The sequence below is a fragment of the Coloeus monedula genome (assembly GCF_965178545.1).
Source record: "Coloeus monedula genome assembly, chromosome: 4".
Lineage (NCBI taxonomy): Eukaryota > Metazoa > Chordata > Aves > Passeriformes > Corvidae > Coloeus > Coloeus monedula.
Genome location: NC_138784.1, coordinates 76,306,189 through 76,320,649, shown reverse-complemented (window position 1 = coordinate 76,320,649; position 14,461 = coordinate 76,306,189). Strand labels below are relative to the sequence as shown.

At 47.3% G+C, this 14,461-nt stretch overlaps 2 protein-coding genes across 2 annotated transcripts; one reads left to right on the top strand and one right to left on the bottom strand.

Moving 5' to 3' along the window:
• Positions 1-2,657: 2,657 nt before the first annotated feature.
• LOC309571827 (guanylyl cyclase-activating protein 1-like) lies at positions 2,658-13,981 on the bottom strand (the record flags this gene model as incomplete). Its single annotated transcript, XM_082279679.1, has 5 exons — positions 2,658-2,785; positions 3,758-3,848; positions 5,517-5,666; positions 12,250-12,453; positions 13,907-13,981. 5 exons carry the CDS (start codon positions 13,979-13,981, stop codon positions 2,658-2,660), a joined length of 648 nt encoding a protein of 215 aa, XP_082135805.1.
• LOC309571828 (acrosin-like) lies at positions 7,863-10,046 on the top strand (the record flags this gene model as incomplete). The annotated part of the gene is made up of 4 exons (XM_082279680.1): positions 7,863-8,068; positions 8,264-8,523; positions 8,954-9,099; positions 9,651-10,046. The coding sequence occupies exons 1-4, from the start codon at positions 7,878-7,880 to the stop codon at positions 10,044-10,046; spliced, it is 993 nt and encodes a 330-aa protein (XP_082135806.1). The 5' UTR covers positions 7,863-7,877.
• Positions 13,982-14,461: the final 480 nt, after the last annotated feature.

Sequence of the window (14,461 nt, the reverse complement as noted above, 5' to 3'; positions counted from 1 at the left end):
TCATGTGACAGTTTGCCAGGCTGTAATTCCTTGCAGAAGCTCTAAGACTGCAGACACGCACATGCCAGTGGGACTTGGAGCATGAGCCTGCCTAGAAAAATGTTGGTGGCTACTCTAAGCATGATCACTCCAATGACAGTACTTACTAAATCTCCCTTGACTTCAGTGAAAGGCAAGACACTTTGTTTTGAATACTATTGTGGTGGGTTGACCCTGGCTGGATGCCAGGTGCCCACCAAAGCCTCTCTATCAATCAGTTCCCTCCTCAGCTGGATAAAATACAACAAAAGCTCATGAGCTGATATAAGGACAGGGAGACATCACTCGCCAATTACCATCACAGAGAAAAAAGGGAGAAATTAACTGAATTTATTACAAATCAAAATCAGAGTAGGATAATGAGAAGTAAAACAAATCTTTAAAACACCTTCCCCCCATTCCTTTCTCCTTCCCAGCATTAACTTTATTCACGATTCTCTCCGTCCTCCCCACCAGCAGTGCAGGAAGATGAGAACAAAGCTTACGGTCAGTTCATGCCACTGCTTGCCCCTCAGGAAGAGGAGTCCTTGCACTGCTGCAGCATGAGGTCCTTCCTACAGGAGACAGTTCTCCATGAACTTCTCCAATATAAGTCCTTCTCATGGGCTGTGGTTCTTCATGAGCTGCTCCTCTATGAGGTGCCTTCCCTGGGGTCAGTCCTTCAGGAACTGCTCCAGCATGGGTCCTTCCATGAGGTCAGTCCTTCAGGAACAGCTCTAAAGTGGGTCCCCTATGGGGTCACAAGTCCTACCAGGAAACCTGCTCTTCTCTCCACAGGCCCACAGGTCCTTCCAGGACCTGCTCCAACATGGGGCTCTTCTACAGGCTGCAGGTGGACTTCTGCTTCCCTCTGTGGACCTCCCTGCGCTCCAGGAGGATAGCCTGCTTCGCTATGGGCTGCATCAAGGGCTGCAGGGAAATCTCAGCTCCAGTACCTGAAACACATCCTCTCCCTCCTTCTTAGCTGACTTTGGTGTCTGTAGAGCTGTTTCTCTCACATATTGTCAGTCCTCACTTCCCTGACTGCGATTGCTTCTGCCCAATAACTTTGCCTTCTTAAATACGTTATCCCAGAGGATAACGTATAACGTTATATCCCGGAGGATAACTACCATGGCTGAAGGTCTCAGAGCCAGCTGGCATTGTGTCTGCCAGACATGGGGGAAGCTTCCAGCAGCTTCTCAAAGAAGCCACTCCTGTAGCCTCCCTGCTACCAAAACCTTGCCATGCAAACCAACACACATATCAACTTCACAGAAACCTAAATATAAGCAAGAATAAGTCCAATATAAAGTTTTGTTGCAGGTCTGCAAGTTCTTCCTCCTGCACAGGAAAAACATGCCAACTATGCATAGGCACTCTGTTGAACTTTTCCTGCATTCTTCTTTCCTTCTGGTTCTCTCCCCAGATTCAAAAGAGCTTCTGATCACGACCTTATCTAATGAACAGTGAACAAGACACAGTTTGCTGGGTTTCTCTCCATGCTGCATCACTCTTCCCATCGTGTACAAAATCAGAGTCATTTACAGCAGCACTCTCTAGAGTATCAGCTTCACTCCAGCATTCACATGAACAGCACAATTCACAAGTCACCTTGGTGAGTTGTTTCTTTCAATTAGATTGTCTCCTCAAGAACAAAAAGAAAGACCAATAAAGGATGTGTGAGGGCAATAATATTAGGATCATCTTCAAATATTTCATTTATCATAGAGTCACAGAATGGTTTGCGTAGGAAGGGACCTCAAAGATCATCTTGTTACAGCCCCATGCCATGGGGCTAGATCAGGTTACTCCAAGCCTTGTTCAATGTGGCCTTGAACATTCCCAGAGACTCAGTTGTATGAGAGGAGAGTAAGTAGGACAATGAGTATATAAAAGATTTGATCTCTCAAGTGATTCTTCTGCTTTGGGAAACAGGGTAGCGTATTTTCTCTGGTTACAGAAGCTGCTCCAAACTGTTGACTTGTTTGCTATAGTTCTTTGATCACAGAAAGCTTGAACAGCTGCAGCTGGAGACAGATTTGTCACTATCAGACTGGTTTTCCTTTCAGTTCTTGTGACCTTATAACTAAAGCTGCTTCTGTAGAGACTACCAAATCCAAGCACATCTGGTATGGACAACCATGCTGGTGCTTATGAACCAATACCATGACAAGAACAGTGCAAGTTACATTCTTTTGATAGTTCTCTACACTAATAACAGTTTGAAACTCTTCTTCTGTATGTCAGAATATTTCCTATGCACTCCACCACCCAGTTCTGCTAGTGCTCTGTACAAACTTGATGTTATTTTTAGTCCATTTCAAAGTGACATTCTGGGACACAGAATAAAAAGGAAATTTGTTCCCTGAAATTTGGCCTTTAAATTTTAGAAAGAGAAGTCAAATACTGCCATCGAGATCCAGTTTTTCTGAACTTGCCCTGCATTTATGTGGCTAAGCTTGAGCATTTGTACCAGAACATGCACTCCGATGCACAAATATAGCAGTGTCTTTCTGTTCCTACTTCCATATTCATGTTTATGGAAATTTTGTTTTTTTTAAAAAACATGCTGTCATTCCTTCCTTGTGTTTCTACATCCTTCTGTCTATTGGCAAAGCATTTTTTTCCAGCTTGATTTATACACTATGCCGACGGTTGTTTATCATGGCCACAATGTGTGACAGGTCCAAACTTTTTATCATAACCTCCATGAACTCCTCATCTTTCCTTGCTCCCTCCACAAATTCATCCAGAGAAAGTTCACCTGTGTCAGACACAAATAAAAGGCATCAGAATCCACATCTGACAGAAAAAGGAGTACAGTAGTCTAACTTGAGAGACCACTTACTATATAGGCACTGTTCTAAAGCACTGTTCTAAAGACCTCAGAGAGTCTTCTTAAGCTTTTATGAAACATCCCCAGTATCTAGACAAAACCAGCTTCCTTTTTTTCCCCATACAAGGGAAGTGGCACATAAGAAAGAACGATACATGTGGGTAGCTAAGGAGTGGGATCATAGCATCCTTTTTGGCTCAACCTGTCATAGTAAAAACCTGCTCTATGCTTGCTGGTTTTCAAGGGTAAAGCAACTGACAGAGGCTGTGACAGGCAGAAACAGATTTTTCTGACCTAGGCCAAAAAGCCCTTGTGCAGGGAAGCAGCTCAGCAGAGTTATTCTGGAATAACAAAAGAGCCTGTCAGAAAGTAGTGAGCCCCTGAAGTAGCAAGGAAAGAGATACCTCTTGGGGACATACAGGGACCACAGTGACATTGACCAACTTTTGACTGAGCACTTAATGTTCTTGCTGTACTGCCTGCAGCAGACCCAGTGAAGAAACTGTGAACTTCAAATTAAATTCCAGTTCTTCCTTTCCATGCTGAAATACTTAGGAGCAGCTGGGGCTATTTGGTACTATTTCCCAGTTCTAACTGGCATGAGCTACACAGCAACATACAAAAAGGAAAACAAAACACCACTCCAGAACCCCACTACCAAACTCATGTGGATAGAACAAGCTGACTCAGTAGAGGGAACAAATCCTGTCACACTGATTATGTATAATGCCAGAAGAAAAATCCTTTTTGGTCCATGGAGAATGCATTACTGGCTGAGAATGCAAACAGAAAGAAAATATGAAATGAAGAGCCCTAAAGTTCAATCAAATAAGGAAGAAATGGATGTTACTCTGTAGAACAGAGACTGACTGAGCTGGATGACAAAGGCAGGAATCTTACCGTCGCCGTTTACATCAATCCTGTCAAAGACTCGGCTGGTGAACTCTTCTGCACTGGTTTCATGGTCACCACCATTAATAGCTCGAATAGCCTAAAATAAAGGAGCAAGAACAAGAAGCTGCCTAATGACTCCCAGACTGATTCCACAGGTCAGCATAGATTCAGAATAAGACAGTCGTGCTTGGTACCTTCCCCATACAAATGAATAAGCATCATAGGAAAACAAAGCACAAATCATCAGGCCTTATGGATGGCACTGAAGGGTGCAAAGGGAGTGTGGCTCTGCAGCATGGAATAAGCAGCAAAACCCAGAGGATTGGCCTAATTCCGCTTAGGTACAGTTTAGGTGCTGCAGAAATGGCAGAATCAGAATCCAGCTAATTGATCCACTTTGGCCCACTTTGTGACCCTACGGTCCACCAAGCCTCAGAAACACTGTCAAACACCCTCTGCATTTGACATTATGAAATTCCCTTGTTATACGCTGTGGTCATTTATTTCTATTCTTACTTTCACAATTTCCATTTATATACTGGTTCCTGTGTGTCTGGCTTCTCCCTAGAGCTCACAGAAAATTCATTTTCATCTTGAGAAATTTTAAGCATTATCCACTTTTGTTTGCTACAATTCTCCTTATTCATTACTACATAGTGCAGGGTTCTCTTTTCTTTCAATGCTAATTATTTCCTTTGTTTAAGGATGTCCATGAAATATGTGACTCCAGAGCCTTTATACTAAGACTATTCATTTTCTAGTTTTTACCCTTTGATATTTGGTAATTTTCTTCATTCTTTTTCAAATGCTATTTTACTAAAACTAAGTATCATCTCAGCAACTTCCTGAGAACCACCACATAAGGTTACCAAAAAAGACACTGAACTATACCCACAAAATTCAAAGGGCAATACATTTCTTGCCACCAGTTGTTGCCCACCAGACTTGTTTGTCAAGAGCTCTGTGTTAACTATTGCTATCTGTTGCTTCACTGTAATGTCTATTTCTATGCAAGCTACTAGGAGGAGGCTGTATGTTACTACAGTTATTGATTTTGGTCAGGTCTCTTTGATATCCAGCTCTAAAATTTTTACCTAGATCAGAATGCATTATTAACATCCTATTAGTGCTTTATCAAATCAATTTTATGACATTTCTTATTCAGAAATATAATTTTTTTAGGGTCATTGAATCTTTCCTGCATCTTGGTAATTTCCCATTATCTGGAAAATAATCTGAATTTGGAGCATAATTCATTTTGAGATATTTATAGTGATCTTTATGCCCGTAATCCCAACCCCATCCACAATAGCTATTTGCATACAAACCTTTCCATTCTCAATCATTCTTCTTCAGGCTACTCACCAGAGTCAGAAATGTTTTATTATGTTGATATTTAGGAGCTGATTCTAAAAAGAAAACTGGGAGTACCTCTCCAACTTCTCATGGGGAAAAGGACATAGGAAGGACACATTGCAGAGATAGCAACTGACAGTCACAGACTCTGCAACCTTGGAAAGTGCAATTTAGGTCACAGGAAGCTAAAACAATTTTACGGTTAGCTATGCTGTAACATAAGCTATGGTGATAAAGAAGAGTCTGTCGAGTCTGCTTATTGCATTATATGGTGGTGGGGAATTCTGCTCAGAGAAGGAATGACGTTAAAGGTCTCATCCATGATCATGCATATGGGAACAGCAAAAGTCTTACTTGTGTGATTTGTCTTTAACGAAAGAGGCAATGACACAGACCCCTGGAGATTCACCTTAATGATGTTGAGCAGTTCATGTCGGTCAATGCAGCCATTGCCATCTACATCATAGAGCTTGAAATACCACCGCAGTTTCTGCTCCATCTTCCCTCGTAGAACGAGGCTGAGGGCAGCCACATATTCCATGAAGTCAATATACCCATCCTGTGGGAAAAAAAACAACAAATTGTGACAGAAATAGACTAAGGAAGTTACTGCTCTGGAGTTGTTCCACCTTATTGTTCCTTAGATTCACATCTGAAAGAGAAAGGCCAACAAATGGCACAGAGACTTGGACTTAGGAAAAATCCTTAGCACACAGACACATGTTATTTCTCTGGCCACTAAATACCTTCCTAAAGTTATCATCTATTACATGTCTAGACTCCCCTCTGCTCACCCCCTTCAGTGAGGGAACACTCCTTTTCAGTGTGAACAAAGTCCCCTCTGTGCACCAAAGCTGACTGCCTTTGGCCTGCTGGGAGAGAATGTTGAGCCCAGCCCATGGTCTGCAAGTTTTCTGTACTAGTGTGTAGATACAAAAATGCTGCTAGCAAGGATTTTCTTGCTATTTTCTAAGTCCGTGAGAGACTTTTGTCTCTCACAGAAGAAGTAGCAGAGTTCTGTAAACAATGAAACACCTGCAACCTTGAGAAGTCTTGTTTATAGTTCTATTATAGTAGAAAAATATTTTGACAATGGATCTTTTAGGATTTTAGCCAATCACCCCAAGGGGTGGCTGATCCTTTGTCCAATTAGACTATGAAGAAAAACATCTATAAAAGAGTTCGTAAAATAATTAAATGGATCAGTCTTGCTGCACAATTCCTGCCTGCTGGATCTTCTCTCCTCCTCTCTATGGCTGCAGGACACAGTAATATACCCTAGGGTATTTTAATACTAGTGTGCTCTGCCTTTGTGGGAAACTATGCTGTTCCACTAAGCTGTAGATCTCTTCTCCATTTTGTGGAAAATAAAGTGACTGGGGATATTTTTAAAAATACATAGAGCATGATTTGACCACTGAAAAAATGTTCACTATTTAGATTTTTAATATTTCATTTCTTGAATCTACAAAGAAACTCACAAAGCTCTTGTTTCTTCTGCAAGGAAAATGCCAGATAGTAAAGGTTCATCGGCCCTAGACTTAATGCTGGCTAAAATTTGAAGTGGTTAAAAACAAACTACAAATAAAACATGTATCTAGATCAAAGATTCCGAATAACTACTTCAAGAAATTACAGAGCAAAAAAAATGAAACTTTCAATTATTAAGGTATTTAATCAAAGTCAGATGCCTTTCTGAAATGGATGTAAATAAACACATGTAAAAGGTGAATGTAGGTGAACTAGCAGAGCACCGCTGTTTTACAGCAAGGATCCCAACATTTTAAATACTCATTCAGGGTGGGAAGAAGGGCATGACAGGCTAAGTTATGGCTGGTCAGCCTGGAGAACAGAAGGTTCCAGGGAGACTTTGGTGCCCCTTCCAGTACTTAAAGGGGGCTTAGAAAAAGGCTGGAGGGGTACTTTGGATGAGAGCATGTAGTGATAGGACACAGGAAAAATGGCCTTAAGCTGAAGGTGGGCAGGTTTAGATGAGGTGTTAGGAAGGAATTTCTGACTGGTAGGGTGGGGAGGCCCTGGCACAGGTTGCTCAGGGAAGCTGTGGCTGCCCCTGGATCCCTGCAAGTGTTCAAGGCCAGGCTGGATGGGGCTTGGAGCACCCTGGGATAGTGGAAGGTGTCCCTGCCCATGACAGGGATGGCACTAGGTGGTCGTTAGAGTCCCTTCCACCCAGACCATTCCATGCCTCTATGACTCTGTGCTGCCCCTCCCTGCCATGGCCAGCACACAGAACCGGCCCCTCTGTGACAGCGGCCCTGGGCTGGGGCACTGTGAGCACCACGAAGCCTGTGGCCGCTGTGTCGGTGGCCGCACTGGAGGTGACACCGCAATCCTGGCCACTGCCACCTGCACTGGCACCGATGGCTCTGCTGGGGCTGCTCGTCCTGCTGGCCCTGGTTGGGCCCGTGGGGGGCACCTGGGATACCTGCAGGTGAATGGTTCCTCTTAGGGGGTCCCCTGTGTCGGTGGCCCTGCATGTTCCCCACACCTGCACCACAGTGTTCCAGCCTCAGTCCCTGGAGGAGAAGCCTCAGTCCCTGGTCAGTGCCCAGCTACTGGCACAACCTGTCTGCAGAGCTGCAGCAGAATGGGGTGGAGGACAGATGTGCCCCTCAGGGGTCCCTGGTCCTCCTGCCGCTCAGTGCCAGGCAGGAAGGGATGATGGGGGACCTTCAGCCCGAGCAGCAGCAGCCACCGAGCAGAACACTGATGGCTTTGTGCTTCCAGAGGCACCTGCGGGCTCCGGCCCATGGCGTCTGACCACAGCTCTGCTGCCGGCACGTCCCGTGCTGAGGGTGGCACCAGTGTCCAGCCAGGGGCCTGGCCTGGCATCGTCAGCATCCAGGCCACCTGGGAGAACGGCACGTGGCACATGTGTTCAGGTGTCCTCCTCAGCTCCCAGTGGGTCCTCACAGTTGCACACTGCTTCGCCAGGGGCGGGTAAGGAGGAGCAGGGACAGAGATGTCCCCCGAGCACGGGCAGGTGGCCAGGTCACAGCACCACATGCCACTTCCATCCTGGCTCTTTCCTCTCTGCTTCTCTCTCTGCCTTGGGAAGCAGAAGGCCGGGAAATGCTGGGCTGCTGCAGCCTGTGGCTCTGCTCCCTGTCACCCCTCTCTCCATCTGCTCTCCAGAGGCGTCTCCACGTGGGAGGTGGTGATTGGGACCACAGACCTGACTCAGCCGGGCCCCGAGTCCAAGGTGCGCCACATCCAGAGGCTCCTGGTGCACCAGCACTACGTGGCTGCCACGGCGAGGAACGACATCGCCCTGGTGGAGCTGGACCAGCCCGTGGAGTGCAGCGACTACATCCAGCTGGGCTGTGTGCCCGACGCCTCGCTCAGGGTCTCGGAGCTGAAATCCTGCTACATCGCCGGCTGGGATTTTGCTAAAGGTGGGTTCTCAAACAAGATGTGTGCGCCGAGGGTGAGCTGGGCACCCTGGCGACATGGACTGGGCACCCCAGGGACATGGGCTGGCCACAGACAGGGTCCGGCTGCAGGACGTCAGCGGGGCCGGGGCTCGGAGCAGCCCGGGCTGGGGGAAAGAGTCCTCGCCCAAGACGGGGCGTGGAACAGGATGAGCTGTAAGGTTCCTTCCCACCCGAACAATTCCGTGACTCTGTGAAGCCTCTGGAGAGATGGGTCTGGCCCCTCCCCCAGAGCCAACAGCAGGGACACAGCTGGACACCGTCGCTCCACGGAGAAGGGGCAAAGCCAGTCCCAGAGAAGGGGCAGAGCCAGGCCCGGGGTAGGGATTCACCCCAGGCAGGGGAGAGGATGGGTACCGAGCTGCTGGGGGCTCATTCCCCTCTGTGCCCACAGCTCAGGGATCGGGCATGGTGCTGCGGGAGTCCAAGGTCCACCTCATGGACACGGAGCTCTGCAACAGCAGCCCATGGTACGCGGGGGCCGTTCATCTTGACAACCTGTGTGCAGGGTACCCCCAGGGCAGCATCGACACCTGCCAGGTAGGAGTGTGTGACTTACTTTGCTAACATTCAGTGCAAAAATGCTTGTTTGGGGGGTGAGTCCCTCAGCCCCCAGCAGCACAGGGACCCCCTCACCCCCCAAACATGGCCCGGCATAAGCTGGGCCTGGCCTGGCATCCTGCCAGCACCAAGTCCCCACCACTGCCTGGGCTGCCCTTCATTTTCCCATCTGAGGGTCCCTCTCCCATATCCCGGGGCTGCTCTTCCCTTCCCCATCTGTCCTATGTCCCTCTGTCCTATGTTCCCTTGTCCCCAAGGCCTGGTCCTGCCCACAAAGTCCATCCAGTGCCCCCAGCAGACCCAAAGCGAGGTTGTGACCCTGGAACGTTTGTCCTCCGCACATCTGGGACCAATGTGCAGAGATGGGAGAGCCTCCAAGCTGCTCCCAGCCGAGGGCCTGGAGGCTCCGGCCCCTGAGCAGAGCCTTCCCGTGCCGGGAGTGCGGACCTGACAGGGGCTGGGAGAGAGGAGCCAGCCCTGGTGCTGGCAGCAGCCCCCCCCCAGCCCCTGAGCCCCCTCTCCTGCCGCAGGGGGACAGCGGGGGTCCCCTCGTCTGCAAGGACAACGAAGCCGACTACTTCTGGCTCGTGGGAATGAGCAGCTGGGGCAGAGGCTGTGAGAGAGCCCGGCACCCCGGGATCTACACCTCCACTCAGCACTTCTACAACTGGATCCTGCTCCAGACGGGCCTGAGCCCAGCAGAAAGAGCCGGTCCAGCACCAGAGCCAGTCGTCACCTCGGCCCCTGAGCAGCGTCTGAAACCAGCACCAGAGGAACACATCAGCTTGACCCCTGAGTACAGCCTGAGACCAGCGCTGACATCCTCAGGCACGTTAATGCCCATGGCATTCCCACACCAGATCCTGGTGCAATTCCGGAATCTGCTGCAGGAGTTCCTGCAGTTCCTGAAGGACAAAAAGGCTTGAGCAGCAGCGGGATGAGCAGGAGCCAGGGCTACAGTGGACCACGGCATTTCCTGCTGGGCCAAAGGTAGCCTTGGGGCCAGAAGCTTCTCTGTCCTGCCCATGCTGCTCCGCTGGAGCCACGCCGATGCTGACGTGACTGAGGTGTTGAAGTAAAGTTTCTGTGTTCACCATTAACCTTGTTTTCAGCCCTGCTCAGTGCACCCGCGGGCTCGGAGAGTCCCTGCTCTGTCTGTCCATCTGCTGTGCGCTTCACATTCATTCTTCAGCCTGCAGAGGGCTCTAGGGAAACCTCAGTGCCCCTTCCAGTGCCTGAAGCAGGTTATAGTAATGGGGGAGAGCGGCTTTTTGCACGGGCAGGTCCTGACAGGACAAGGAGGAGTGGTTTAAATCTAGAGGAGGGGAGATTTGGATGAGGTGTTGGGAAGGAGTTTTTACTCGGGGTGGTGAGGCCCTGGCACAGGTTGCCCAGAGAAGCTGTGGCTGCCCCTGGATCCCTGGAAGTGTCCAAGGCCAGGTTGGACGGGGCTTGGAGCAACCTGGGACAGTGGAAGGTGTTCCTGTCCATGGCAGGGGGTTGGAATGAGATGACCTTTAAGGTCCCTTCCAACCCAAACCATTCTATAATTCTATGCTTGCAATTTATAAAAGGAAAATATTGAAAATTTATCCTCTTTGTCATCATCAAAGTTCTCAAAATCTGAAGGCCCAGAGGGCAGACAATTCCATCCATCATGTGTGTATTACAACAGGGTGGATTTTCCTCTGGGTTCCCTTGTTCCTTGCCCTTGTTTATGAAAGGAGCTTACATTAAGTGACTAAGTATTAACAGACTAAGATTAACTGATGTAGGTCCATCTCCCCTAGTTGCCACACTCTTACTTCATTCCTCCTGAGATCGCTATCACTTTATTTAGATGATAGTTTTTTATCTTTTCTGACCAAATTTGAATTTGAGAATCTTCTTATAACATCGTTTACTGCATAACACAGGGCTCACAGGAGAACACTGGAATGCACAACATCCTTGAATAAATTTTAAAGTCCTTAAACATCCCAAGAAATGAGAGAGGTGAAGTAAAAGAAAGACTTGTGCAAAAGCTGCAAAGGTTTTGCTTTAGCTGATGAAGCTGCTTCTCATCACTATTATCATGCTGGATGCAGAGGACTTAGGGATGAAAAAAAGATGTTCTTTGAGGTCTGCAGTTATTTCTAGTCATTACATCCACCACAAGACCTCAGCTACCCTAATGGAGCCTGTCTGCTCCTCTCTTTAAGAATTTTGTAATATTCCTAACCATTCCTTAACTCCTTATGCTGTCTCACATGTCCAAAATAACATTCTTTGTCAGTCCCTAAGCTTTCCTTCTTTAAGACTAGCTCTGTGATTTCCCACCTGGTTCACATGCCTCTGTAACTGGATCCTCCTTGACTCCATTCCAGAACCTTGGAGCAGAGAGCAAAGCTGAATTTTCCCAGGATGCCATAAACTCAGATTTTTTTGTCATTAAGAATACAGGACTGCAAGCATAGGCTGAAATACATATGGATAAAAAGCAGGCAAAAGTGAGGGCCATTGCATGCTTAAAGGAATTATGGGGGCTACAGTTTTCTACCAGCAGTTGCCCGTCACAGTGAGGAACACTACTCCCCCCCTCACTCCTGCTTCATGCTGCACCTCCTGGCACCAAGGAGAGCCACAGACATTGTCTGCCCATGCAGTGTTAATTTCAGCTGCCAAATACCTGGAAACTACCCCTCTGTGAATGCTATAATGATTTCTATTGTGTCGGATTCCTGTGGTGTCCACGACCTCATACAGATCTATTTTTGAATAATAAGAACACGTAAGAAGAATAATGAAATTAGCATTTTGTGAGTCAAACAAGGCCAAGTCAAATAATAGGCAGTAAGTAATTTCCAAAATTCAAAGATGTACTTGCATGAGGTAGTTAGATAATCAGGTGTACCTATGTTTATGTCATCTATGTTATCACCTGTACACATTCATTTGCTCCTTCCATTTAGCTACTTTGCATTAGCATCCTTTGGCAGCTTTCCACACCAATGTTTGCAAGAGAAAATGTTTGCAAGACAATATTTCTGTTCTTTATGTTTGCAAGAGAAAAACAAAGACTCTGAAAGTGCAGGAGGGGGATCACTTCTAAGCAGCACGAGACAGTTAATTCCTTGCTGGAGAACTCACCTTGTTCATATCAAACGTGCGGAACATCTGCTCAATGTACTTATTGGCCTCCGGATCCAGCCCTCGAAGCCCAAAGAACTGCTTAAATTCATGCTCCGTCAGCTGTCCAGAAGGACACTCTGTCATGAATTTCTTGTACCAGTGGTGGATCTCGACAGCCTGTAGATCATCCACTGTGGAGCTGCTGTTGTTTCCCATATGTATCTGTGGTCAGAAGAATGATGCTACAGGAAAGATCTTCTTCCTCCTGTGGCTTTCACAGCACTGCCTGTTTGCTCCTGTCCACGTTCAACACTAATGTCAGTTATGTGAGGGATCTAACTTTCCACAAGCCAATTATAAACATTAATCTTCTTAGAGGCTGATCCACAAACCAGAAAGTTTCAATGATACAAACAGTCTTCTTAGAATGGAAAGGAGATGCAAGATAATCTAGCAAATCGCTGCTATTTCAGGAGCTAAAGCAGAAAGGATGAGAAGGTTAATCAGACACTGGCATTGGGAACTATACTGGTTTGGTAGACTACCCTATTTTTAACCTTGATATAATTATACATGAAGATAAGAGGAAATGGCTACAAGATGTGAGATGTGAGGTTAAGTAAAGATCTGCTCCTCTAACTGGATTTGAAAGTCTGTTTTCTCAAATAGACATGTTGAATAACAGAGTGTGTTGGACCAGAAAGTGTTACAGAAGTGGCCCAGTACAAGAGTGAGGTTATGTGGGAAAAAACTCACCCCCACGCACACAAAGGAGCACAGAGGAACAACAGGGGGTGGAGGAACCCAAATAATCCCCTGGTTTGGCTAATCCAAGAACCACCATGGAAGTGCAGTCAAACCATGAAAAGCTCAACTGCACAAAGAAGAATGAGCAAAGAGAGACAACCACAGGCTGGGGAACACAAATAACTCAGTAAGTGAAATGAAGGCCCTGTCCCAGCTCCTTCTAAATCTGTCACAGGGGAGCCATCAGTCCCATTGGGCCTAGAGGTGGCACCCATCATGGTGAGTCAGTGGGAGAGGTTGTAGAGTACCCTACAGACTAAGAAGTGTGCTGCCTAGGACTGTGGGGTCCAGGGCAAGAGCATTTGGGGATTGCACAAGACTCACAGGAGGATGTTTAGGGGAAGAACAAAAGGTGGGGAAAGGGATGGGTCTAGGTGGTTTGGGAATGAATAAGCATGAGAAAATGGAGGCAAGGGGAATACAAGGGACTGGTTGCATGCAGAATGGTGCGAATTGGTATGAATGTCTAGCCATGCCTGGTGCCTGGTCAGCACAGTCTTTCCTGTGTTCTAACACTTCTACCTCCTTTTTTTTTTCTGGCTGCACAGAGCTGTGCTCTGGGCATATGTGTGCATGGGGATTTAAGAGCCCACAACTGGATTGAGTGAGACCATGTCAGTCTATGATCACTCATAAATATCAAGCCAGACTAGTCAGCAAATAGGCAAAGTAGTTTGGGAAATAGGTGTGTGTATGTCTCTGTTAGTGAGAACATTGGAGTAGTTGACTATTAGACTGAAGGTGTAGAATTGAGGGTGACCCACTTGTCTGTCTGTTTCTCTGTGCAGGAGACAGACAGCTGCATACTGAGAGCCTCATCACATGTATGTGTCTGTTTGTATGCTGTTGTGTGCAATGGAATCTGTACCAGTGACTGTGGCGGGGTTGTGCACCTTGGAGGGTCTGGCATATCCAGGTGCGGGTAGCTGGGGAGACCAGGCATCGAGAGGCAGCTGCTGGGTAGGTTGGATATCTAAGCCCAGACATTGTGTGTGTTTCCCACTGATGGACCTTCACAGAATCACAAAATGGTTTGGGTTGCAAAAGTCCTTAAAGATCATCTAATTACACCCCTTGCTGTGGGCAGAAACACCTCCCCCTAAAGCAGGTAAAGTGGAGGCTAGGCTCCCTTGCTGGCTATGTTCCTTCTGATGGAGCCCAGGCTACAGTCGGCTGTGAGCGCACATTGTTGGCCCATATTCAGTTTTTCGTTCCCCAAGACCCCCAAGTCCTTCTCCACAGGACTGCTCTTGATTCACTCATCACCCAGCCTGTACCCATGTTTGGGATTGCACTTGGCCTTGCCAAACTTCATGAGGCTGGCATGGGCCCTTCTCTCTAGCCTGTCCAGATCCTTCTGGAGGCCCTATTCCTTCCCTGTAGAGTATCAGTCACACAACTTTACATATACATTTAAAGCCAC